The 25435-nt window shown below is 48.6% G+C and overlaps 3 protein-coding genes and 2 pseudogenes across 5 annotated transcripts; 3 read left to right on the top strand and 2 right to left on the bottom strand.

Moving 5' to 3' along the window:
• The first annotated feature begins 591 nt into the window (after positions 1-591).
• Positions 592-6956, top strand: LOC120652770 (ABC transporter C family member 3-like). Its single transcript, XM_039930694.1, has 10 exons — positions 592-3199; positions 3302-3388; positions 3462-4103; positions 4187-4351; positions 4432-4726; positions 5093-5307; positions 5590-5895; positions 6018-6081; positions 6216-6455; positions 6541-6956. Exons 1-10 carry the CDS (start codon positions 779-781, stop codon positions 6642-6644), a joined length of 4539 nt encoding a protein of 1512 aa, XP_039786628.1. The 5' UTR covers positions 592-778; the 3' UTR covers positions 6645-6956.
• A 3895-nt stretch (positions 6957-10851) lies between these two features.
• On the top strand, positions 10852-12438 carry LOC120652768 (annotated as a pseudogene).
• A 3188-nt stretch (positions 12439-15626) lies between these two features.
• On the top strand, positions 15627-17063 carry LOC120648181 (annotated as a pseudogene).
• Positions 17064-17592: 529 nt separating this feature from the next.
• On the bottom strand, positions 17593-19550 carry LOC120652766 (protein IN2-1 homolog B-like). 3 transcript variants are annotated; one of them, XM_039930692.1, is made up of 9 exons: positions 19393-19550; positions 19185-19259; positions 18969-19029; positions 18823-18897; positions 18633-18731; positions 18449-18557; positions 18272-18348; positions 18078-18185; positions 17593-18008 (listed from the first exon to the last, which is right to left on the bottom strand). In XM_039930692.1, exons 2-9 carry the CDS (start codon positions 19250-19252, stop codon positions 17922-17924), a joined length of 684 nt encoding a protein of 227 aa, XP_039786626.1. In that variant the 5' UTR covers positions 19253-19259; positions 19393-19550; the 3' UTR covers positions 17593-17921. The 3 variants fall into 3 exon arrangements, with proteins under 3 accessions (XP_039786626.1, XP_039786625.1, XP_039786624.1); XM_039930691.1 differs by having other exon boundaries at positions 19354-19532; XM_039930690.1 differs by having other exon boundaries at positions 18823-18906; positions 19354-19528.
• A 2090-nt stretch (positions 19551-21640) lies between these two features.
• LOC120652765 (protein IN2-1 homolog B-like) lies at positions 21641-25230 on the bottom strand. Its single transcript, XM_039930689.1, has 11 exons — positions 25211-25230; positions 23603-24010; positions 23447-23521; positions 23282-23342; positions 23076-23162; positions 22864-22962; positions 22674-22782; positions 22516-22592; positions 22288-22395; positions 22028-22108; positions 21641-21946 (listed from the first exon to the last, which is right to left on the bottom strand). The coding sequence occupies exons 1-11, from the start codon at positions 25213-25215 to the stop codon at positions 21938-21940; spliced, it is 1119 nt and encodes a 372-aa protein (XP_039786623.1). The 5' UTR covers positions 25216-25230; the 3' UTR covers positions 21641-21937.
• Positions 25231-25435: the final 205 nt, after the last annotated feature.

Genomic DNA, 25435 nt, shown 5'->3' with positions numbered 1-25435 from the left:
AAGCGGGCGAAGCAGCAGCGGAGAGAATGATCAATGATGGATGCATGGTGCCAGGCAAAGCTACTCAGCAAGGCGTGCCAAGCCGGGCAGGTTCTGCAGCGCGACCAATTTACATCAGCTCTCTTTGGGACGAAAAACGCACGAAGAAGAAAAACATAAAAAAAGGTGGTATCTTGTTTTCTACAAATATGTAAAGTTTTGCTCTGGTGATCCCCTCCATGAAATTTGCACAAATTTTGAAAGAGTGACGCTAGGATGGTTGGCAGAAAAAAAAAGACCCTCGAGTGTGGAAACATGGGATGATGGGAGGGAGTTTCTGAGGCACTGAGGCTACAGTAGCTGGCTTTTGTTTGCCACGGTCGCAAATTGGATAGCGGAATAAATCGAAACTGAGAAAGAAGGGCAGCTAGCCAGCAAGGGACTTCGTGTGGGAGCCAAGTTTTCAAGTGCTTAGATTAGGTTTAAATCATGTTTCATACTTTTTTCGGTAAATAGCGAAACTTGGTGAGTTAAATTTGATCTCTCGTCTGCTATTCTTCTGAGGAATACCCAGAAGGTATTGGGACGTGGATCGGGTGCACGCCGGTGCAGCGCTGCAGCCGGCCGGCGGTGCTTCGCACCCAAGGAGGCCAGGGGCCAGGGCCAGTGACCCTCATCCTTAGACCGCCATGACCCCGTCGCCGCCGTCACGACGACTAATGCGGCACCGCCGTGGTGGCTATCTAAGCCGTCGCCAATCCCGTCCTGCAGCTCACTGGGCCCCGCGTTGCAGACGCTCATGCCCTCCTCGACCGCCGCGGCCGCGATGGCGGCGGCAACGCCGGCCGGCGAGCAATCCCTCGTTTCCGTCCTCCAACCGCTGTTCCTTCACGGCATTAGCGCCGCGGCGCACCTCGTCCTCGCGCTCGCCGTCGCGGGGCGCTTCCTCTTCCGCCGCCTCACCCTCTCCGGCGGCCGCGCCAAGGACGGGGACGCGGGAGGAGACGACGCCGGCCGCGGCGCAGGCGGGTTCCGGTGCTACGGGGTCGCGGTCCGCACCACGTGGGCGCTGGCGGCGTTCGAGGCCCTCCTCGCCGCGTACTCGTGGTATGCGGTCGCTGGCGCCGGCTGCTGGTCGTCGCGCGACGCGGTCGCGGAACAGTTGGACGCGGCGGCGCGCGCGGCGGCGTGGCTGCTGCTCGCCGCGTACCTGCAGTTCGGCTTCGGGCGGCAGCGGCAGCGGCACCAGGAGCGGTTCCCGGCGCCGCTCAGGCTCTGGTGGGCGCTGTTCATGCTGCTCTCCGTCGCCGCCGCCGGCGTCCACGCGGCGGCGTGCCTCGACGGGTCCCCCGTGTCCGGTCGGTCGTGGGCGCACGACGCCGTCTCTGTTATCGCAGCAGTGGTTCTACTCGCAGCCGGGTTCCTCGGAAGGAGGGATGGACGCGGCCATGCTTCCGAGGAGCCTCTGCTGGTCGGCGCGCACGAGGCGGCCGATGCGAACGGCGGCGGCGCCGCAGGCACGGCCTTGCTCACCGGCGCCGGCTTTCTTAGCGTGCTCACCTTCTCGTGGATGGCTCCCCTGCTCGCCGTCGGCCACACGAAGACCCTCGTCCTGGACGACGTCCCGGGGCTCGAACCCGGCGACCGCGTCGCTGGCCTGCTCCCGCAGTTCAAGGCCAACCTCGAGGCGCTCACCGGCGACGGCGAAAGCTCCGGCCGAAAGGCCGTCACGGCGTTCAAGCTCGCCAAAGCCCTGCTGCGCACCGTGTGGGGGCACGTCGCGGTGACCGTGCTCTACGCGCTGGTCTACAACGTGGCCACCTACGTCGGCCCGTACCTCATAGACTCCCTGGTGCAGTATCTCAATGGCGACGAGAGGTACGCGAGCCAGGGGCATCTCCTTGTCCTCGCCTTCATCGCCGCCAAGGTGCTCGAGTGCCTGTCGCAGGGGCAGTGGAACTTCCGCATGCAGCAGGCCGGGATGCGCGCGCGGTCGGCGCTCGTCGCCGTCGTGTACCAGAAGAGCCTCGCGCTCTCCAGCCAGTCGAGGCGGAGCCGCACCAACGGGGAGATGATCAACATCATCAGCGTCGACGCCGACCGCGTCGGCATCTTCGCGTGGTACATGCACGACCTCTGGCTGGTGCCGCTGCAGGTGGGCATGGCAATGTTCATCCTGTACTCCACCCTCGGGCTCGCCTCGCTCGCGGCGCTCGGCGCCACCGTGGTCACCATGCTGGCCAATGTGCCCCCGGGAAAAATGCAGGAGAAGTTCCAGGAGAAGCTGATGGGCAGCAAGGACGTCAGGATGAAGGCGACGTCGGAGATCCTGCAAAACATGAGGATCTTGAAGCTGCAGGCGTGGGAGATGAGATTCTTGTCCAAGATCATCGAGCTGAGGAAGACGGAGACGAATTGGCTGAAGAAATACCTCTACACATCGGCCATGGTGACCTTCGTGTTCTGGGGGACCCCGACCTTCGTTGCTGTGGTGACCTTCGGAGCTTGCGTGCTCATGGGGATCCCGTTGGAGTCAGGGAAGGTGCTGTCTGCATTGGCTACATTCCGGGTGCTGCAGGAGCCGATATATGTCCTTCCTGACGCTATCTCAATGGTGATTCAGACCAAGGTGTCCCTTGACAGGGTAGCATCATTCCTATGCCTCGAGGAGCTGCTGCGTGATGCTGTGCGGAGGATGCCAAGTGGTAGCTCTGAATTTGCAATCAACATCAGCGATGGGTTCTTCTCTTGGGAAGCCTCACCCGAAGTGCCAATGCTGAAAGACCTGAACATCAAAGTTAGGCCAGGTATGCGTGTTGCAGTCTGTGGAACAGTTGGCTCCGGCAAATCTAGCTTGCTATCCTGTATTCTTGGTGAGATCCCAAAGTTATCAGGAGAGGTTCAGATATGTGGGACGACAGCATATGTCAGCCAGTCAGCATGGATACAGAGCGGCAAAATTCAGGAGAATATACTGTTTGGCAAGGAGATGAACAAAGAGAAGTATGACAGGGTCCTTGAGTCATGCTCCCTGAACAAAGACTTGGAGATCTTGCCATTTGGTGACCAGACGGTCATTGGCGAGCGAGGCATCAACCTTAGTGGCGGACAGAAGCAAAGGATTCAGATAGCCCGCGCTTTGTATCAGGATACTGATATCTATTTGTTCGATGATCCATTCAGTGCAGTTGATGCGCATACAGGATCCCACCTTTTTAAGGTACATGATTAATTGATTTATTCTGATTAAACCTCATCATTTGCACACTTCCAATAGAAGTTTGAGAACTCATTGCTAAGTGTGTACCTTTTTATTTTGCAGGAATGCTTGCTTGGGGATTTGGCTTCAAAAACAGTGGTTTATGTCACACATCAGATTGAATTTCTACCTTCTGCTGATCTCATTCTTGTGAGAACTTCTTGGTAAAATTTTCATGTATAATTAATTTTGTATGACGCTTCTTACGGAGCTTGTAATGTAGGTCATGAAAGATGGGAGAATAGCGCAAGCAGGGAAATACGACGAGATACTGTGTTCAGGGGAAGAGTTCATGGAGCTAGTTGGTGCTCACAAGGATGCTCTAACAACATTGGACGCGATTAATGCCATGAATAGAGGCAATATGTCCTCGTCTTGCAGTGACACAGCAAAGTTGAAGCTATCCAGATCACTGTCATCATCTGAGAAGAAAGATAAAGCTAACGAAGATGAAGGCAATGCTCAGAGTGGGCAACTGGTGCAAGAAGAGGAAAGGGAGAAAGGCAGGGTGGGGTTCTGGGTCTACTGGAATTACCTCATCCTAGCTTATAGGGGAGCCCTTGTACCGTTTGTGTTGCTAGCGCAGATACTTTTTCAAGTACTTCAAATTGTGAGTAATTACTGGATGGCATGGGCAGCTCCCGTGTCGAAGTATATCGAGCCTACAGTGAGCATGTCGACACTGCTATATGTCTATGTCGCCTTGGCTCTTGGGAGCTCATTGTGCATCCTCGTAAGATCCCTGTTCCTTGCAACAGTTGCATACAAGACAGCGACTTTGTTATTCAACAAGATGCATATGTCCATATTCAGAGCTCCTATGTCTTTCTTCGATTCCACTCCGAGTGGGCGCATTTTGAACAGGGCAAGTCATCATCATAGGATCAAATTTCGTAAGTTCAATTTATTTGCTTGGAGCATACTAACACATGAATTTGGAATTTGCAGGCTTCAACTGATCAAAGCGAAGTGGATACCAACATTGCTGGCCAGATGGGCTCGGTGGCATTTTCCATCATTCAGCTTGTTGGAATTGTAGCGGTTATGTCTCAGGTTGCATGGCAGGTCTTTGTTGTTTTCATTCCTGTATTTGCTGCTTGTGTCTGGTATCAGGTACATTTCACCCACTCTTATCCTCTTGCATGTAAAGCTTGCAGGATCACTGATATCTCATCATACTTACCTTTGTGCAGAGATACTACATAGATACAGCCAGGGAGCTGCAAAGGCTAGTAGGAGTTTGCAAAGCTCCTATCATACAGCATTTTGCAGAATCAATAACAGGATCAACTACCATTAGAAGTTTCGGCAAGGAAAATCAGTTTGTGGCAACTAATAGCTACCTAATGGATGCTTACTCTCAACCAAAATTCTACAGCACGGGCGCAAGGGAGTGGCTTTGCTTCCGTTTGGATGTGTTCTCATCTCTTATATTTGCCTTCTCTTTGATATTTTTGATCAATCTGCCAACAGGTCTCATCGATCCAGGTATCATGTCAATTCTGGACAAGTGTATAGTTCTACTGAATGGATGGTACTCCCTCCGTCTCAAACCATTAGTCGTTTTGGCTTTTCTAGATATATAGATTTTGCTATGCACCTAGACATAATATATATCTAGATGCATAGCAAAAATTATGCATCTAAAAAAGCCAAAACAACTAACGGCCTGTTTGGCTGACTGGCTGGTTGTCAGCGCCGGCCGGCTGGCTGGCTGGCCGGCTGGCAGTGCGCGCTGCAGCACATCATGCGCCAGGAAAAAGGCCATCGCCTCCAGCCAAAGAGGGCGTAATAATTTGGGACAGAGGGAGTAGTAAATTAGTTCGAAATCTTTTCTGAGTGCCCAACTTTCAGGTATCGCTGGTCTTGCTGTCACATATGGACTTAATCTGAACATCCTGCAAGCCTCGGTTGTCTGGAGTTTGTGCACTTTGGAGAACAAGATTATTTCAGTAGAGAGAATTCTACAATATATAAGCATTCCAGCAGAGCCCCCGCTTTTCATGTCAGGAGATAAGTTGGATCATAACTGGCCATCTAATGGAGAAATTCAGCTCTACAATCTCCATGTATATCCCTCGTCCTTTTTTTCAGCACTAGAGTAGTGTTCTAAGAATTAATTTTGATGCAAGGAATAGATAGAATGTGTGCTCTGCTTTGTTATGCTCTGATCATTCCTCAATACTGTTAGCAAACTTGCTAGGCTTGCAAAGGAATCCTCAGTTGAATACATCAATCAGTTGCGTGAAACCTTTCCTCTAACAATACATTTGAAGAAGCCAAAGGGTCATATGAAAAGAGCAAAGGAATTATGTTAGGTGGACGCTTACCACATTTTCGGTTTGATGCAGGTGAAATATGCCCCACAACTTCCATTTGTTCTGAAGGGCCTTACAGTCACTTTTCCTGGGGGCATGAAGACTGGAATTGTTGGAAGAACAGGATGCGGCAAATCAACCCTCATTCAGGCCCTTTTCCGACTTGTGGACCCTGCTATTGGTCAGATACTAATAGATGACGTCGATATTGGCACCATTGGATTGCATGATCTGAGATCCAGACTGAGCATCATCCCACAAGAGCCAACAATGTTTGAGGGAACTATTAGAAGTAATCTTGATCCTCTTGGGGAGTACACTGATAATCAAATCTGGGAGGTAGTTTTGCTTTTCACACGGTTCCTTGCTTGAAAGTTATCACACTTTTGCACGTCGATTTTAGCTAAGTTGTCATCAATCTGTTTATTTTTCTCAAAAATAAATATCTGCTGCTATTTCAGGCCTTGAATTGTTGTCAGCTAGGGGACGAAGTTGGGAAGAAGGAGCTGCAGCTTGATTCACCAGGTCTGATATCGTTACATTGTCATGCAGCTGAAGGCTGCTAGTTTTCTTTCCCCCCCTCACCTTTCACATTGAGTCATGCAGTTCACCTTTCACATTGGGTAGTTCTTCTGAAATCTTCTTGACTTGGATTGCAGTGTTAGAGAACGGTGAGAACTGGAGCGTAGGCCAGCGTCAGCTTGTCTGTCTTGGTAGGGTAATTCTGAAACGGAGTAAGGTCCTTGTTCTGGACGAAGCCACTGCTTCAGTGGATACAGCAACAGACAACTTGATCCAGAAAACGTTGAGGCAGCAGTTTTTGGAGACAACGGTCATCACGATTGCGCACAGAATTACTTCGGTTCTTGACAGTGACATGGTGCTGCTTCTCGATGACGGTTAGCGCCACTAACAGCAGTAACTACCAAATTTGATTTGTTGAGATCCACATCTTTTGTGATGACGCTGTGCTATTGTTTTCAGGTGTAGTTGTTGAGCGCGACACGCCCACCAAATTGCTGGAGGACAGGTCGTCTCTGTTCTCAAAGCTCGTTTCAGAATATACGATGAGGTCCATGCACACATAGCTGACGAGTGAAGATTCAGTGCTTCTTTCAGCCACTCTGTCAGCAAATACGTATTACCATCTCTGCAATGAGCAAAATAGACGGATTTACTTCTTGTTCTCTCATTTGTTAAAGCTGCCACCATTCCGGAGAATGACACAAGAACTCACCAAATGTAGCACACCGAAGTAGTATGTACTGTTCTCTCTGTGTCCATTGCAATTTGCGAAGAAGCTGATTGGTGAGCACCAAACAGATAAAGTAAAATCTGAGCACAAACCACTGTCATGTTTGTAATGCACTTATGCTTTATTCAACATCATAAGCAACCAATATGAGGGGTAGAATGCCAATCGGGCATAATGTTCAGAGCTGGGCAAACAAAATTTAGGTAAAAAAAAATGAGAACATAGTGTTACCAGCTCCAACAGCATAGACAATCTTGAGGCCACAAACCACCTCATGAGCGACAAGATCAATGTTTTCTTTCTGAACCGAGGCAAACCCCATTTTCATTAAGAGAACAGAAATGACAAGATCAATGTTGCAAAATTTAATGTGTCTGCCTCAAAACCTTAGCAAGAGGGTTCCTCCACTCGTTGCCGTTTGATCCTAAAAAACTTGGCCACAATGAGTACATAAACTTTATAACAATAGAGCATTGTTCAAAAGAAGCAACTTGCTTGTTTTCATCTAGATGTAGTACACTTATTAAGCAGCTCAAGAAGTGCTCTTGCCTTTCCCTCAAAAAATGTACCAATGACAAAGGTATCCTATAAAAATAAAAAAGTGAGACATAGGGACAGTTGAATATTTTTTTTAGATAATGGGAACGAGTATCCGGCCTTGACCTCAAAAGAGGATAAAAAAGAGGCTACAACCACTTATCACAAAGCTTGCAGCTCTTCCGTCTGCGATCACAGTGACAAAAGTAAGCAAAAGGTGACAAAGCCAACCCAAAAGTTCGATGAAGACACTTATTGAGGACCAATCCTATTACTAAACCTCCATCCATGATTGGCAAATAACTGCATGACCAAGACCTCTATGGTTTGACATGCCTTCTGTACTGCCTCCTTGTCTTCGTCACGCCTTTGTAGCTGTGCCCAGAATCTGAGCCAATGGGTTCCTCGATATAGTACCTGTAAATAAGTTTTAGTTGGAGATTTGTCAAAAACCACATCATTCCTACTAAGCCAAATGGCCCAACACACAGCAGATGCTCCTACTAACAGCTGTCTTTTTAATTTGGTTCCAACTCCTCTAAGCCAATTACCAAATAGATGAGTAATGAATATGTCAGGATCTTAAACAGAATTTGCAGGATATCTTCTGCAATTTTTGCACCCTCGATCATTCTTCAATGAGATGCTTAGCATTGGAAGGACAAAAAGATAAAACATTGTTATGAGGCTAGTCTAAATCATTCTCTTTCCATTGGCAAGCATTGTTACCTTTTAGGAGAATTACATAGGTGTCGGCAAGAATTGGATGGGCAAGGTTCTCAGGCTGTTAAAGAATATCATCTCTAACATGTAATGCGCAAAACATAATGAAACAAGAGGTCACAAAATGTAGTAAACCAATGTAGCATATACAAAATGATAATTTCCAAGATCTTCTTGAAAAATGAAGCAAGAAAAATTTCTTAGGCCCCCCTTGGAACCTTAGAATTGAATTCCATTCTAATAATCATAATTTAGACATAAATCTATTAAACTAATATGATTATAAACGGAATATATTTGTATACTATTGTTGGTCATACGAGGGAGATACTTATGTGCTATATTTCTAATATAGAGGAGTGAGCTAAAGAGCGTGTTATAAGTTACGGAATAGTAACATAACTTGGTGGTGTATCATCAATTTCCATCTCCCACCATATGAATTTAGGGTATGCTTATATAAACTTTGAAAAGTGGTGGAATGTCAAATTCTAAGCCAAATAGCCTAATTTATTAAGTAAATTTTAATCCCCCCAAAATGAGAGGATCCAAACGGCCATTATAGTCTTTATGATTTTCATTTGCTTGATTGTTGACGTGTTTGCTCTTTTGATGGTGATCGAAGATGTTGCTCCGTATTTTATTTTTCTCCGATTGGCCAACAATGTTTCAAGTATATTTCGCATAGTTTCCAACAGTTTTATGGAATAAACAACATAACTCACAACAAACTCATCACCCAAAATTATTGTATGTAGTTGTCTCAACATACTAGAAACCACTAGCCACTTATAAAGAAAACTATTAGCCCCGTTTGGGTACTATCAGGATTCTGCCTCCATTTCTCAGTGGATCAAAATCAGCAGTAATTGAATTTAAGTTTCAAGCATTCTTGTTTGGTAACATAACATCTGGAATTTTAAGAAGAAATGAATCCAAACTCTCCGTCTCCATCGTGGGTGACAGAAGAAAATCAATCGGATGCTCCTTTGGAACTAGATCAAGTTCGCAATAGACTGCAACGTAAAGTACAGCTAGCGTGTGATGGAGGTAGCAGGCGCGCAGCAACGCCTGACATTGAAATTGCGCATGGCGAGGAAGGCGAGGATGGCATGGCCGCGGACCCTGATGATGGCAGAGTCGTCGGCAAGACACGAGATCGTCTGAGGTAAGGGGAGGGCCTCATCATCCGGTTCGAGAAGGCCGTCGAGCAATCCGATCCGTCGTGTGCGAGAACAGCAACGGCGAGAAATCCGACGAGCCATGAGAACATGTACGGAAAATTCCACACGAATGACGGGGTCGTGGAGAGGAATCAGAACCTGCTAGAGATCACAAACGCATTTGTGGAATGACTAGCTACTTGCTCGATCGATCTGACTGGTATATATATCAGTGGCGGCAGCGCAATCAAGAACATATATTGATGGGAGCTCAGCGGTCAATATTTCTTTCAGAAAACATGACCAAAGAATTAATCCATACCGAATGCGATTAGTAAGTAACTAAACACAAAATTGGAAAAAAATAAGAAAATTAGCAGTTGACCAAAGAGTCCATATCAAATACAATTAGTAAATAGGTCAATTTGCATAGCGATTAAGAAGCAAATTAGGAAAAAATAATAGTCAATTTGCATAGCGATTAAGAAGCAAATTAGGAAGAAAAGCTTTTTGTAAAGTTCCTCAAATACGTAAAGTATTAGGATCTGTTTATTGGGGGCTTCTCCAATAGTTTTTATAAAGTTACAACTAACACGTAAAAATAAAATGGCCTCACCCACGAAGCCAAATGAAATTCCAGACCGGCTTACAATAGAGAGGAGAAAAAATGGCTTCATTAGTTTCTCATTCATCTTTAAGTTCTAAAGTGTTCCCAAAATTACCACATTAGCACCAAAAAGCTGCTTAGCTCCATCAAAATATGATTTCAGCATTGAAGTCAAAACTAAAGCAATTTTAGAAGGAAGTGAGGTCCAGCCAAACAGATCAATAGTGTGCAATTTAGGAATTTTGTTAACAACCCTGAAAAAATCATGAGAGTAATGATGGAGAAGCACAATTGAATAGCATTATTAACTTACAAGGAACAACTATGAGTAAAAGAAAATAGAGAAAAAGGTTAAGAGGAGTCAGATTCTGAGACAATGATGACGGCCTAAAGGATAGTGAGCATAGAAAAAAATGACTTTACCTTAGAAATAGTAAAGGGTAGTAAAAAAATTAGTAGTTATACGACGGTATGTATGCATGAAATTCAAAGATTAAAAACAACAGAATAAAAATACTAGCTTGCCGTGCTATCTGCGCGGGACACCTTGCTAGTTACTATTCGGCAGCCAAAACTCGATCCCTCTCCTTTCATTGATGCCGGATCATGCGCTGAGCAAATTTAGGCTTCGTTTGGTAAGTCTTTGGCTTCTTTCGAAATAGCTCCGACTCTTAGCTCCTATAGTGGAGCGGTTTTTTTGAGCTGAAACTATTTTGAAAAGCGTCTGTGAATGACTTAAGTCATTGATGACGTGTGATCGAAAGAAAACTGCCGAGCGAAGTGACGACTTGCAATCGACAAAACAAAGGTAGTGCGTCCTGCGATCCTGTCGTTTCTTCTTCGCCGATTGCAGTAGAAACACTTGGGCACTTGCTTTGCTTCCCAGCCATCTTATTATGTCGTGGAAGCTCCAGGACGCCTATATATGGAGACGGATCGGCACTCATACTTCCCAACAACATCGCCATTCCACTTCAGGATTCCAAACTATCGCGCACAATACTATAGCCATGGCGGCCAGCTCCGACCAAACAAGCATCAACGTCCTCCTCGTCCCGTTCCCGGTCCAGGGCCACATCAACCCGCTGCTCCAGTTCGGCAAGCGGCTCGCCAGCCACTGCGGCGTCCGGTGCACCCTCGCGGCGACCCGCTTCGTCGCCAACTCCACCAGGCCGACCCCGAGCTCGGTGCACGTCGCCGTCTTCTCCGACGGCTGCGACGGCGGCGGGCCCGAGGAGGTGGGGGGGGGGGGGGGGGGGGGGGGGGGTTGGGCGCCCCCTACTACGAGCGGCTCGAGTCGGCCGGGTCCGAGACGCTGGACGCGCTCCTCGCTTCGGAGTCGGAGCAGGGCCGGCCGGTGCGCGTGGTGGTGTACGACGCGTTCCTGCCGTGGGCGCGGCGCGTGGCGAGGCGGCGAGGCGCGGCGTGCGCGGCGTTCCTCACGCAGACGTGCGCCGTGGACATCCTGTACGCGCACGCCTGGGCCGGCCGCGTGCCGCCGCCGCCGCTGCTGCGGCCGGAGGACGTGCGGGGCCTGGACGGGCTGTCGTGCCGGCTCGAGATGGGCGACCTGCCGACGTTCCTGACCGACGCGAGCTACCCCCCTTCGTTCAGGGAGCTGCTGGTGAACCAGTTCCTGGGGCTTGACGACGCCGAACACGTGCTCGTCAACTCATTCTACGAACTGGAACCGCAGGAAGCAGACTACATGGCGTCTACCTTGAGAGCCAAGATGGTGGGCCCGACCGTCCCGTCGGCGTTCCTCGACAACCGCCTCCCGGACGACGTGTCCTACGGTATCCACCTCCACACCCCGATGGTAGCGGAATGCAAGGCGTGGCTCGACGCCCAGCTGACACAGTCTGTTCTGTACGTCTCCTTCGGTAGCATGGCCTCCCTGGGTCCTGACCAGATGAGCGAGGTTGCCGAGGGCCTCTACGGCAGCGGCAAGCCCTTCCTGTGGGTCGTCCGGGCCACCGAGACCGCCAAGCTGCCTGAGGGCTTCGCCGACAAGGCTAAGGCCACGGGGCTCATAGTGCCGTGGTGCCCGCAGCTGGAGGTTCTAGCGCACCCGTCCGTCGGCTGCTTCATGACGCACTGCGGCTGGAACTCGACGGTGGAGGCGCTCAGCGCGGGCGTGCCCATGGTGGCGATGCCGAACTGGTCGGACCAGACGACGAACGCCAAGTACATCCAGGACGTGTGGCGCGTCGGCGTGCGGGTGCGGCCGGATGCCAATGGAGTGGTGAGGAGCGAGGAGGTGGAGCGGCGCGTGCGCGAGGTGATGGAAGGGGAAATGCGCGAGGGGTTTCGGATGAGAGCTTTGGAGTGGAGTAAAAAGGCGAAGAAGTCCATGAGCGAAGGCGGGACCTCGGATACCAACATCTCGGATTTCCTATCAAGTTTTAGACGCAACACTACTTGTGCAACTCAAGCGAACTGATGGGTGATGGACCGAAGTGCATTCTCATGTTACTTGTATCTTTTCCTTTTTCTTGTTGAGATAGGCAGCGCTCCCGTGTACTCTCTTCTACAAATAGAAAATGTGATATTGCATTATTGTGCACTCCAAATAATGATCAGTACATGTACATAGATCCTTGGTTTTTGTGGGTATAAGAATGCACTTGCACCCAAGTTTTGTGGATGACAGTACTGTAGAAAAAATTTGAGCAACAAACCAGGAGGCTACCACACACGCGTAATATATATGCGCGTGCGTGGTCCGTGGAATTCAAACTCATGACCTCAAGCCTCGCGTGAACTTTTCTTACCATCTCATATATACATCACATGTCATGGAGGTAGATATGCTTTTCTTTTTAAAATAACTCATGGATGACTATTTAGTATCCGATCGGTGTCTTGGCCCGTACTAAAATAGCTCTGAAAGCTTTCAAATTTAGATGTAATACTAAAATGGCTCCGTACCAGCTTTAATATCGGACCAAATTATGATCGGTACTATCGTGCATGGACTAAATGTGGTTTTTATTGTATTGAGCTCAGTCGAGGGGTTGCTCAAATAAACTGCGTCGACAAGGATGAAGAGGATCGGCCGGACTCGTTCTTCCCCGCCAGGGTTCAGTTCACCCGACATGGGGTTGAGGCCTGGATCCATGCTTGAAGGGGGACGGGAGGGGCTAGCGGAGAAGAACGATGGGAGCGCTGAGACGAGACAGAGAGGATAACGGGAAGGGAACGAACGACAGGAAGAAGAAACTGCCTGGACGTGAGGCAAACACCCGAGGCGGAATGCTGGCAGCCAGGCACAAGATATATTGAAAAGAAGATGCGGTGGCAATCGTACAAATCTTCATAGAGAAGGATCAAACGGCAAAGAAATTGCCTGCCCGGGTCGGCACCGATACTCGTCAATATTTGGCCGTGTTTGGTTTGGCCCGAAAAAAATTTCGCGAAAACTTTTTTGCATCTTTGACTAAAAATTTAGAGTAGTAAACGAAGCCTAATTACAAAACCACCTCCACAACCCCCCGTGAAAATCGCGAGACGAATTTAATGAGATCTTTGACTGCGTGATTAGAGAATGATTACTGTAGCATCACTGTAGCAAACCATCAATTAATTACTGCCATTAGATTCGTCTCGAAAAATTACACTTATTCCTAAAAAATTTTTACAAATAGACCTCATTTAGTACTCCATGCATACAAGATTTTTTTCGAGAAACTCGAGACACGTGCGCGAAAAAAACACTGTAGAAACCGAACACAGCCTTTTTGCAGAAAGCATGGCTGCGCGCGCCGACGTAGATCGTGGATCCCTCGACCTCCCAGCCCCATCCGGGATATAAGCAAGCCTCGCGGGTCACCCGTGTGGACGTGCGGTGCGACACCGGCACGTGCTCCGTAGTGTTTCTGCATTGAATTACTATAGTATTCGGCAGCCAAAACTTGATTCCTCTCAGGCCTCCTCCAACGGCCAGCTTAGAGATAGCTGAGATTGTATTTTATTCACTCTACAGTGTAAAAATTTTGAGACTGTCTCTCCATCCAGCGCTAGCTCTAAGCTAGTTACGTGTTCTCTGCTCTCTCTGATTTTCTATTGTTCCTCTACTCTCTCCTCGCGTTGCAGCCGCTGCTGGCTCGGACCGCTGGAGGAGGCCTGGCATTGATGCCTGATCGTACGCTGCGTGCTGGGCAAATTTAATTTCCGGTTGGTTGGATGTGTGGTCGTGTGGATCACTGATAAAGTCGTTGCAGGCTGTGCATGTCGGCTCATCAAGTCGTGGTAGACCAACGATTTAATATATACGATGATAGCTTTGTCAACATCATCATGGTCCGGGTTGATTAATTAGAGCAACGAGGGTTGTAAATAAGATCCTGCGATGATAAATATAATTAAACAGAGAGGACGAAGGGTTTGAGGCTTTGAACTTGCTGGAGATATCAAGATCGAGGTCTAGGTGTTTATTCACTCCACCCACTATTTCGGGATTACTTCGCTCGAGAACCGTTTGCATTAATTTCGCTAATAATTGTGTTTGATGGGAGTTGGGACACGTATGTACTGTCTGTTCCACCGGGAACCCATATCATTGAACACAAGAGTTATTAGCTCATTTTGGATGGCAGGGGCGGGCTAAGGATTTCGGAAATGGATATTCAAAATTTTAAATAGTGCAAAAAAAAATTGACAGCTGGGCTTGGCCTAGCGGCGCCATGGTGGTGGGGTTGGCGGCACCATTTGTTTCGCTACACTAGGTGACGATGCGGGTGAAAATCCATTTTTTTTGGGATGGTGTTGATGGTACCTTTGGTGTCATGTCTTTTCTTAAGGCGATGTTTGGCATCTCTACCACGCAGAAGGCGTTGTCGAGCAAATCCAGCAGGGACGCTTGCTTCGGTGGTGGCTGCTTCTCAAAGGGAGTTTTTCTTTCTTTTTTCTTTTCTTTTCAAAATACAGAAAAAAAATCTTGTCTGTGGCGTTGTTGTGTGGTGGTTGACGATGATGTCCCAATCTGATCAGACGGAGTTTCTTTGAGGTTCGTGTCAACTAGGGTAGAGTTGAGAGAATTCAGGTTGTCGTGTGTTTGAGTTGAGTGTGAGTAGTGTGTTGGCGTATTCGTCGCGGGTTGATCTCTTAACCAACCGGTCAATATTGCTTTTTTATCCGGTCTGAATTTATTTTTTTTAATATAATCTGTAGCTCTTATGTCTCGTTCGTCTTTTAAAAAGGAGACAGTGACCTGTGGACAGTGGACGGAAACGTAGTACCGGCACTCGTCGCCGTCCGCCGCCACCAGCTACGCCGCCGCGCGGAGGAAAGAATGGCGGCCACCGTGTCAGCGTCCGGCGGCGGCGCGCCCAGGTGGACGTTACCGACCTTCAAGAGTTTATCATTTTTATTTCTTCCTGTACGCATCATCGAAAAATGTGTGAGATGCTTCTTGGCTACATGAACTGCATCGATGGATTTTTCCCCCTCCAGGAGTTTTGAGAGTCGGAAACTCTGAATCGTCGTCAAATGGGGATGAGTTAATTCCCTGTGTGCCATCGCAAAATTAGACCCATCCCTTACGTGCCATTAAAAATATAGTCATCCCTCCAATGCCATTGTTTCTAATTTTTCATTCCCTCTGTGCCATTCCGTCAGCTTCAGCCGTTAGTTGTGCCTGACGCTGTGGGCCCAAGCATCAGTGGGGGCGATGCCATGTTCTCTACCCAATCCGGCCGCCTCCTTGCTTGTGCGTCGCCATGGCCGGCCGTGCAAAGCCGTCAGGGACGAGCTGACGCGTGCAGGGCCAGGCACCCAGACAGCCATGGCATCCGAGCTAGCTGCCCTCGCCGTGGTCTCGGCCGCCGGCCTGCGCAGCACCCCCGCAGGCCGCCGCCCCGGGCGCCCCGCCGTGCTTGCGCTGGCTCTACGGCTTCAAGCTCCTCCTCCCGCCGCCGGCCACGGGCCGCTCCTCCTCGCCGCGGCCGGCCACGGGCCGCTCCTCCTCCTCGCCGCCGGCCACGACCTCCGCGCGCTGCTCCTGCACGCCACCCGCTGGCCTGCGCCGAGCTCGTCGCTGGACGCCGCGGCGACCGCCGTCGCGCGGCTCGGCCTGCGATGCGGCCTCGACTTCGGCGGGGTGTACGCGTGCCTCAAGTCCGGCGCGCACGACGCGCGGCTGGACCTGCTCGTGGCCAAGGGGCTCAGGGTGAAGGCCAAGAAGATGGAGCGCCTCGTCGCGGCCACGGCCAAGCTCTGCTCCGAAATGGAGGCGCTCGACGAGCTGGAGTCCACCGAGCGGAAGATGAACGTCCGGGGATGGAACCGCCTCAGCGGGCCGATCCCGCAGAACCCACAGGCGGCGGCGGCGGCGCAGCAGCAGCAGCAGGTCGGGGACCCGCCCGGCGCGGAGTCGCTCCGGCAGGAGCTCAAGACGCAGCGGCTCAAGGTGAAGCGCCTCAAGGAGGAGTCCCTGTGGAACCAGAGCTACGAGAAGGCCATCGGCCTCATGGCGTGCGCCGCCTGCGCGGTGTTCGTCCGAATCTGCGCCATCTTCGGCCCGTTCGTGGCCGGCCTCCCGCCGCCGCTGCCGGCGGCCACCACGGACAGCGTCCAGACCCGGCTGTCGAAGCTGCTGCACCCGCGGTCGGGGAAGGCGAGGGCGTCGTCGGGTCCGATCACGCGTCGCGACGGCCCGTCCCGCGTCCACCCGCTGATGAGCAACTCATGCCCGATCATCGGCGTGAGGCCGTCCGGCCAGAAAGCCCCCACCGACTGGCGCAAGCTCCTGGATGCGCCGCACGGCACCGTCGGCGGCGCGGGGCTGGACCAGCAGTACGCGAGCGTAATCGTGTCCGCGGAGGAGCTGCTGCGGATGGAGGCCGAGGGGCGGCAGGAGGAGGCCGCGCGCGGAGATGTACGAGATGCTCCCCGCGAAGCTCCGGGCAGCGGTGCGGTCGAAGCTGCGGGAGTGGTGGCGCGACCCGGGCCCGCTGGATGAGGGCCTGGCGCAGGGGTGGAAGGAGGCGGGGGAGCGCATCATGGCGTGGCTGGGCCTGATGGCGCGCGACACGGCGCGGTGGCAGTCGGAGCGGAACAGGTTCGACGGCGCGCCGCGGGTGTACGCGCTGCAGACGCTGCGGTGGCACAACTAACGGATGAAGCTGACGGAATGGCATGGAGGGGATGGAAAATTAGAAACAATGGCATTGGAGGGATGACTATATTTTCAATGGCACGTAAGGGATGGGTCTAATTTTGCGATGGCACACAGAGAATTAACTCAATGGGGATCACTTCCTGTTGGACGGCATGGTCGATGTTTCATTTACCGACCGCCCTTCTGGTCGCTCCACAGGCGGTGTCAGAGTCTGAATTTTTGTGCGTTCGTCCAAATTTGCAGGACCCGCCATCAACCTGGGATTTTCAGTTCGTCTTTGCTGCTTCCGAATGGAATCACCAGGTCAGGTGCCCGGGTCCGGGTTACCAGACCAACGACGTGTTCGTCGCCTGCTCCAGATCGACTCGGTGACCGAGGCGCGGTGCCTCGCGTCGCCCCTCTGCCTCCGGCGGTCCTGGGCACTTCCGGAACGTCGAGGGCGCTGGGCCTCCAGGAACCTCAAACGTGTGCCGACTGCCGACTCGCCAGTCGCCACACGTCCTCCTCGATGTACAGCAGATGACTTGTATGCTTTCGGCTAATTTTGGTTTATTTTAGCTTATTCTCTCTTATAGAACACTATTGAATCAGCCGAAATCAATTAGCTTTTTACCAGGCGAACACTATCATAAAATGCTAATTTTCACCATGATATTATTTTTGAAAACGAAGCAAGAAGATTATCTTCCTCAAGTATACTATCAGTTGGTGTTCATATAGCAGACATTTAAGTGATAGCATCAACCTCAGCTTATTCCTATCATCCTTATGTATAGATATTTAAGTGAGCTGAAAACTATCAGATTCGGTCCTTCGTTTCATCATTATTCATCTGTTCATCAGAACACCGAGGTGAAAACCTTATATCTACAGAACGCTGCTATTGCTACAAGCCAGCACAACTGACCGACAACACATGTAGGTAGTATCTGAGATCAAGATGGCCGCATAAAAGTTAATTCATACCCCAAACTTCTTCTTTGTGAGAGCAAGCAGCACTTCAGGGTCCTGCTTTGTCTGCATATATGCGTCAATCTTGTTCAGTTCCTGCAGCACATTGTTCTGGTGTCAGGACACCCTGTTAAAATAAGTTAATGAAAATGTTACTTCAATTACCTCAATAAATTTCCGTATATGAACTCTTCCTTTTGTGATGTCGTAATTCTTTATGCCAGCAAAAAATATCTGAAATCCGTCAATGAATGGTGCATATGCAATGTCCACCTGTCCCAAAAGCTCAAACACCATTAGCACTTTGATTTTCTTTTTCAAACAGCTAGGAGTGGCCAAAAATAGTTCTGCAAATTTACCAGACTGAATTGACTTAGGAAGAAAGGTCCATAATCAAATTTCGACAGGGAGCTGTCTATTTTGTCCAGTGCAGCAACTGGTCATCAGAAATGCTTGACAAATGAGGGTATAGTATGTGCACAATCATAAGTACAACAGAAATTCAATAAGAATAGTTAAATATTTTTAGTTCTTGCCAGCTTCAGCAGTCACTGGCCCCTTGGATCTCAGTCCGTCGAGCATTGCCCTGTTGAAAGCATCTGAATATCCCAGCAGTTCTTCTGCAAACCTTTGCTTTTGAGGATCCTGAGATAACCAGTTGGATTACCAACCTAACAAGATACTCCATCATGCGGTGAAGTACAGTTACGATGAACTCACATTTGTGATCAGCTTAGGGCCGTCGAAGTTGGTATCTATGTACCTGATCAGATCCAAGCTCTCTCCTATGATCTTCTTGTTGTGCTCCAAGGCTGGCACCTGTCGGGAGAAGGACAAACTCATCAAGTGGTAATTGTTTCATAAATTTCTTTTACGTGGTAAACTACATGTATCTGGAGCCTAGCCGCACCTGGTTCTTGGGGTAAACCTTCTTGTACCATGCAGGCTTATCTGCCATGTCCATGGGAACTAGCTCGATCTCCTCCTGCAAACCCTGGAACTCATGGATCAAAACTAGGTCAAGAAGACCGCACACGATCAGCAATTCAGTAGTACCTTGTAATTCCTTGTGATCCATGCCCGTTGCGCATAAGGGCAAACGTACGACATGTACAATCTGTAATTCCAGATCTAAGAAGATGTCAGCTAGGTAAAGTGCAGCCAGACTCACAGCAAAATATATACCAATACCATGAGTATTGAACATGCATAATTATATTGCAAATGCAGACTGTGGCCTATCAAACTTCAGAGAGCAAAGCAATAATCGACCTGGTTGTGCCATCGTACAGAAGTGGTTGCTCACAAGCAGATGACAAGGTAGGAGGAAGTACTTCCATATCAAAGCTGCATTCACAGAAGAAAAAAAGTTAGTGATGGCATGGCACACTGTCTCATGTCCAACTACGTCATATGATCATCCAGAGGAGTAAAAACAAACTGTCAAGAACTTGCTACAGGCTGTGATACTTCGACTAACTCTGCTACAGAACTGTCAAGAACTTGCTACAGCCGGTGATGCTTCAACCGCCACCTGCTGTGATGCAAAGCCACAAAGGTGAAAAAGGATGCATTTTGCAAGTGAAAACTCTGGTGCTGTTATGCTGCACGCAACATGACAGCACCAAGGTCATCAGTCAACGATTCAGCTCGAGCGTCAGCAGTGACGAGTAGCGGCAAGATGAGTGAGTGGTAATGGCTGAAGCCATGTCATTGATTTGGCGTGTCACAATATGAGCAGCACATTAGTCGGAGCTCAGAGGTATCATTCAACACTGAAAAGTAAACACCTGGCCGCTCTTCACCGTCCTGCGATATTGTTAGCTGCTAACGAAAATCATGTGCCGGCCATGCAGGCTTGAACAAAGACCTGCATATGACGGTTCACTTTCTAGGTCATTTAGCACCGGGGCTCTCGGGGTAACACTACTACCTCTATCCCAAAAATAGTATCATTCTACTTTTTTTAAGTTAAATTATCTTAATTTTAACCAAATTTATAGAGAAGAGTATTAATATTTGTGACACCATATAGATATATCATGAAAATATATTTTATATTAAATCTAGGGAAAAGTCCACTCTACTCCCCTCAAGTATCGTCAAAGTCCGAAGAACCCCTTAAACTATTTCTTGGTATAATTTACCCTCTAAACTATAGCATTTAGTACAACTTGCCCCTTAGCAAGATTTATCTTTTTTTTTATTCACACGCAAGTGACGCCTTCAGGTAAAATTTTATGCGATGATAGCAGATATCATAAAATATTTAGAAAAATATGTCAAGAATTTTTTGTCAGTATTTTGATAGGGTATGTTATTTAATAATAGATTAACCCTTATGTACAAAATTATAGGAAAAATAATGATGAAACTTCATTATTTTTTGACATTTGTTGTGATGCCCATTACAACCCTGCAAAATCTTAATTTCATGTTCCACTTGTGTATGGAGAAACAAAAAAGACAATTTAATATTAGGGATAGATTGAACCAAATAACATACTCCTAGTTAGGGAGCAAATTGAATGAAGAAATAGTTGAGGGGTTATCCAGACTTTAGCCATACTCTAGGGGATTAATTTGAACTTTCTTAAATCTAATAGTATTATTTGGTGCCATAAATATCAAAAGTTTTTCTATAAATTTGGTCAAACTTAAGATGGTTTAACATAAGAAAACTTATAATAACAATCTTTTTGGGACAGAAGTAGTATTAGACTTCAGAGAGCTACAACTTGGTATTTGGCTAAGTTGACACATCGATCATGATGTACTGCTTTCCTTGACCAAATATGTGAATTAGCTCGGGGAAAATATTAACAGTGAGGAAATTGACTGGGAGTTCTTAAAACTTCCAGGTGGCTGATCCTTAGCAGAGCTGAACAAACTGATCCTCAAACATTTTTCAATATTATCTTAGCAATCGCTCAATTAAGCGAACACTTTTCCTTGAAACTCATCAGTGCCTTTTCCTTAGCATCTTGAGTCTTCTTGTTTTTTTAATTCAATGCACAATGATATGACGTTTAAATTTTAATCCGGCCACGATGGCGGGGCGCAACTTATGCCGCAGAGGAGTTTGAATTGATGGTGCTAGTCGCGCGGTTGGTTAAACACTCAAAACTTTTCTTCTTTTCTTTTAGCAAAAAAAAACAGAGTATTGCTTTCTTATTTATAGCTAAGCACTGACATTGAACTAGTTGTTTCCTTGTATATCCTCTTTATTTATAGAATCTGCTTTTATTGGAGAAGGTGCTGAAAAGCACATACTCTTTATTTAGTTTATTTGGATTTAGATTATTAAAGCTTCTCCTTTTTCATGTACAGAAGCACAGAAACAAGTTGTATCAAGGGAGTATCAAACACGGCCCAAATCTGTTAATGATCCATTTTGGAGATTGTTCTTTCCACTCACTTGTTGAGCATCTCCAAGAGTTTCTAAAAAGTACTCCCTTGTTTGTCAACTCTCAAAATAGGTACGAGGAGGGAAAAAAAACCATCTCCAATAGTTTTTTATTTTTACTCCTGAAAATGAGAAGTTTGTGGCCCTACAAGAAAAATTCCGTGAGAAACATCGTGCGGGAGAGGCGATCGGGAGCCGCAAGAGGTACGTATTTTTACACACAAGGGAGCCCAATTTACTAATTGTTAGGAGATGGGGAACTAGGATGGGAAACTATTGAAAAGTGTTTTTTTTTCTTTTTTCAAAAAAAAGGACGGAGAAGAGAAACAGAAAACTCTTGGATATGCTCTTATTTATTTGTCTGATCACACTTTCGCAAAAGTACCATACTACAAGAATACCACAGGGATAATATTAATATGAGACTATGAGAGGACCCTGCACATTTAACAGAGCACCCTGCACATAATGACGTCGATGCACTACAAAAGCTATAATCCAGGATAACTAGTTTATTTCAAAAGCACGACCAGCATAGCGCATAGAAGGCCATTCTTGCAAACAATGCAGTCTTATACAGGTAGCCCCCTGGTGAGATTTTCATCCTTGGTCACAAGCTTCATGCAATCTAGAAGTTAAAATGCCCGGTCAAACAATTAGGAAAATGGAGAATGAAATGGACCAGCCCAGAATACTAGGAGAAACTTACCCCAAGCCGCTTCTTTGTGTGCTCAAGCAAAAACTGTGGGTCCTGTTTAGTCTGTGTGTACGCATCAATCTTGTTCACTTCCTGGAACATCGCAATTTAGAGTTAAAATTTCTATGGCAAATCATTATCAAGCAAACAGGTTTGCAATGAGCCATACTGCCTTGGGCCTTGCCAGAAGAAGAAATGACCATTCACAGTGCAAGTGAATGTACCACTGACATAAAACTTAGCCTAATTTAGCGTCCATCAGTCTGAATTACCTCAATGAACCTCTGAAGGTCGGGTCTGCCCTTTGTGATGTCGTAATTCTTGATGTTTTGAAAGAATATCTGAAACCTTTCGATAAATGGCACATATGCTATGTCCACCTGCAAGGAATCACGAGTTCACGACAATACCACATGTCAACTGTGGCCCACAACTCTATCAATGAATTGACTTTGAACCAAACTGCAGGGACGAATTGTTCCTTGAGTTCAGTCACATACCAGACTGAACTGGCCGAGGAAGAATGGTCCGTCAGTAAATTTCCCCAGGGCCTCTTCTATTTTATCCAGAGCAGCAACTGGAATCAAGAATCCGCATGTGAAAATTAGCATATTATACAACATAAAAACATTTTCAAACACGCGAACTATTCTGTTACCAGTTTCCTCGGACACATCTTCCTTAGAGACTATAGATGAGTACAGTGCTCTGTTAAAAGCATCGGTAAAAGCAAGCAGCTCCTCAGCGAACTGCTTCTTTGCAGGATCCTGTGAAGAGAATTCAGACATTAAAGAACCTGCAAAACTACTGCAAGCATTACAGGGATCGCAGTCTAATGTATGTCTTACATCAGGAAGCAATGACGGGCCTTCGAAATTGCTATCAATGTACTTAACCAAATCCAAGCTCTCTCCTTTCACCTGGTTGTTGTGCTCTAGGGAAGGCACCTACCGAAAAAATGAAGGTAAATCATATATGCAAATAATGAGGAAAAATGAAAAAAAAACTTAAAGTCTTTGTACATGAAGACATTAAGGAGGAACAGATTAACCAAACACACCTTGTTCTCTGGATAAACCTTCTCCTTGTACCATGCTGGCCTGTCAGCAAGATCGATTGCAACTATCTTGATCTTGTCCTGTAAACCCTGCACAGAAGGAGGGAACAGAAAAACGATTTGTTTTCATTTTTTCACCACGACATGATCACTCCCAGCTAAAAGAAGAACTCCTTCAACAAATCAAAGAACAGCGGAGGTGGTGGTACCTTGTAGTTCCTGGCAATCCAAGCGCGCTGCGCGTATGGGCAGTGGTACGCAACATACAACCTTCACGGGACCGGGAAAAAAAGATTAAGATTTTGCCTTCTGGTCTGTTTCTGCGCACAAGAGGAACCGTGGAAATACGCAGCAGCTGGGCTGAACAGGCCTACCTGGTCGTGCCGTCGAAGAGGGGCGGGGGCTCGGAGACGGAGGTCAGGGGAGACGGGAGCACTTCCTTGACGAAGCTGCACAGACAAAGAAAATTCCCATTAAGAAATTCAGTTCCGAATCTAAACTGCCGGGCTACGGTTGAGACAGGATCCCACCTTGCCGGTGCGGCGGCTGCCATGGCGACGATTCGGGAGGGTTTCTGCGCGGCGATGCGGTGAGCTTCGCGGCGGGGGCGGCGAATCTTTATACGCGCCGGCGGGGCGTCAGTGGTGACGGGGGCGGAGGTGGAGGTGGAGGTGGAGGCGGGCGTCAGCGGTGACGGGCCGCAGCGAGGAAAGGCAAGCGAATTCATGAGGCCGAGGAGTGATTGGTGGGGCGGGCACGTCACTACGTCAGTGCAGGCGGTCGATGGGGTCACCGGCCGGCGGAGGGAGCAGCCTGCCAGCCTGTGAGAAGGCCAGCCGGGTGCGGCTTCACCTGGACGCAAACGTGGTCCGGGTGCACGGTGTCTGCGTGGCTGGTTGTCCTTCCGAACTCTCCGGCCCCGAGCGTTCCTGGATTTTCTGGAAGGATTTCGGCGGGTAGTTATGGGTTCAGTAGTGGAGCTTGAGACAAATAGATTATGAGGGGTATTTTAACTCAAGGCAAAACGGAAAGTCACCTAAATTGGCATTTCAATGATGCATATGCGTGCTGGGAGCATATCCAAGAATTCTTGTATTTTATTAGCTTAATTTACAAATTATATCTCTTTGTAAAAGTAGAAAACCACATAATTCTACAGAGTAATCCAACAGTCTAGGTAAAATGTGGACCCCTCTCCTCATCCTCTTCTATTTGCCCACGCCTTAGTGACAACCCAAGCGCACGCCATAGCCGAGAGCCGGAGCAAACACAGCCGGCGGCACCACCACCGCAGCCGGGAGCGGAACCCCAGCCGCCGCTGGCCGTCCCCTCGGCCTCACCCCCTCCCTTGCTTCACGGCGCGCCCATCCGCAGTAGCAGCAGTCGGCGGCGGCGGACAAGGTGAGGAGCAGCGGCCCTCGCCGGAGAAGGAGGGCGCGGCGGTGGCGGCGAATCGAGCTCTCCCGCCAGTGAATCGAGCGATTCCACTGACAAATCGACCTCCAACACCGTCGCGCAAGCTCGGCCCCGCCTCCAGCACCGCCCGCGAACGCGGCCGGCGACGGAGCACCCCAGGCGCGGCGGTGGCGGCACTCGCTCGCAGCCGCAGAGCTCTCCGTGCGTGGCGACCCAGGGCGGCGGCTGAGCTCCCTCTCACCGGCGGCGGTGCTCCCCGGTGCGGCTCAACGCTCGCGCGCGAATGGGGCTGGCGGCGTCGCTCGTCCCGCGGCCGCGGTGCCCCCCAAGGCGTGGCATCGGCGCTCCCAGGTGGGCGGGAGGGCGCGTGGGAGGAGGAAGGGCCGCGGGAAAACAGGAGCACGTGCAATGAGGAAGACGGCGAGCGGTGCCGCAGTGCAAAAAAAAATGCCCAGCGTAGGGGAGCATATACAAAACCGGATAGAGAAGAGAGGTGGATAGAAATATTGTTGGATTGAGTTTTTTTACCATAGTTTTCTATTTTTACAAATTCAAATAGGTTTACCTCGTCTTTTGGAGATGCTTTTAGCCCAGCACTAGAAACACTGGCACGGCTTTGCCGCGGCCACGTAGATGACCAGCCCCAGGATGGCCACGACGTGGGAGATGGGGATAGAGTGGAGCCTAAATGCATGCATTCATTATTTTTGAAAAGAAAATACCTCATTCATCTATTTAGCTGCTGACTCCTGCAGCTAAGAGTTGCAGCAGTAATTTGTACAGCTAAATTTTCACTGCAATAAGAAGTTATTGTACTATCATCATAACATACGAGATTCAGGGTAATGTGTCTGAATATTCAAGGAAAGGAAAAGTTCGTTTCAGAAGCTGAATATGTAATTGATATTTTTTTTTGGAAAAAATATTAGTTGCATTGCAGATCAAAC

The sequence above is a fragment of the Panicum virgatum genome, chromosome 9K, assembly GCF_016808335.1.
Source record: "Panicum virgatum strain AP13 chromosome 9K, P.virgatum_v5, whole genome shotgun sequence".
Taxonomy (NCBI): Eukaryota; Viridiplantae; Streptophyta; class Magnoliopsida; order Poales; family Poaceae; genus Panicum; species Panicum virgatum.
Note: the sequence above shows the minus strand (reverse complement) of the source record. Positions and strands in the feature narration are given on the sequence as shown.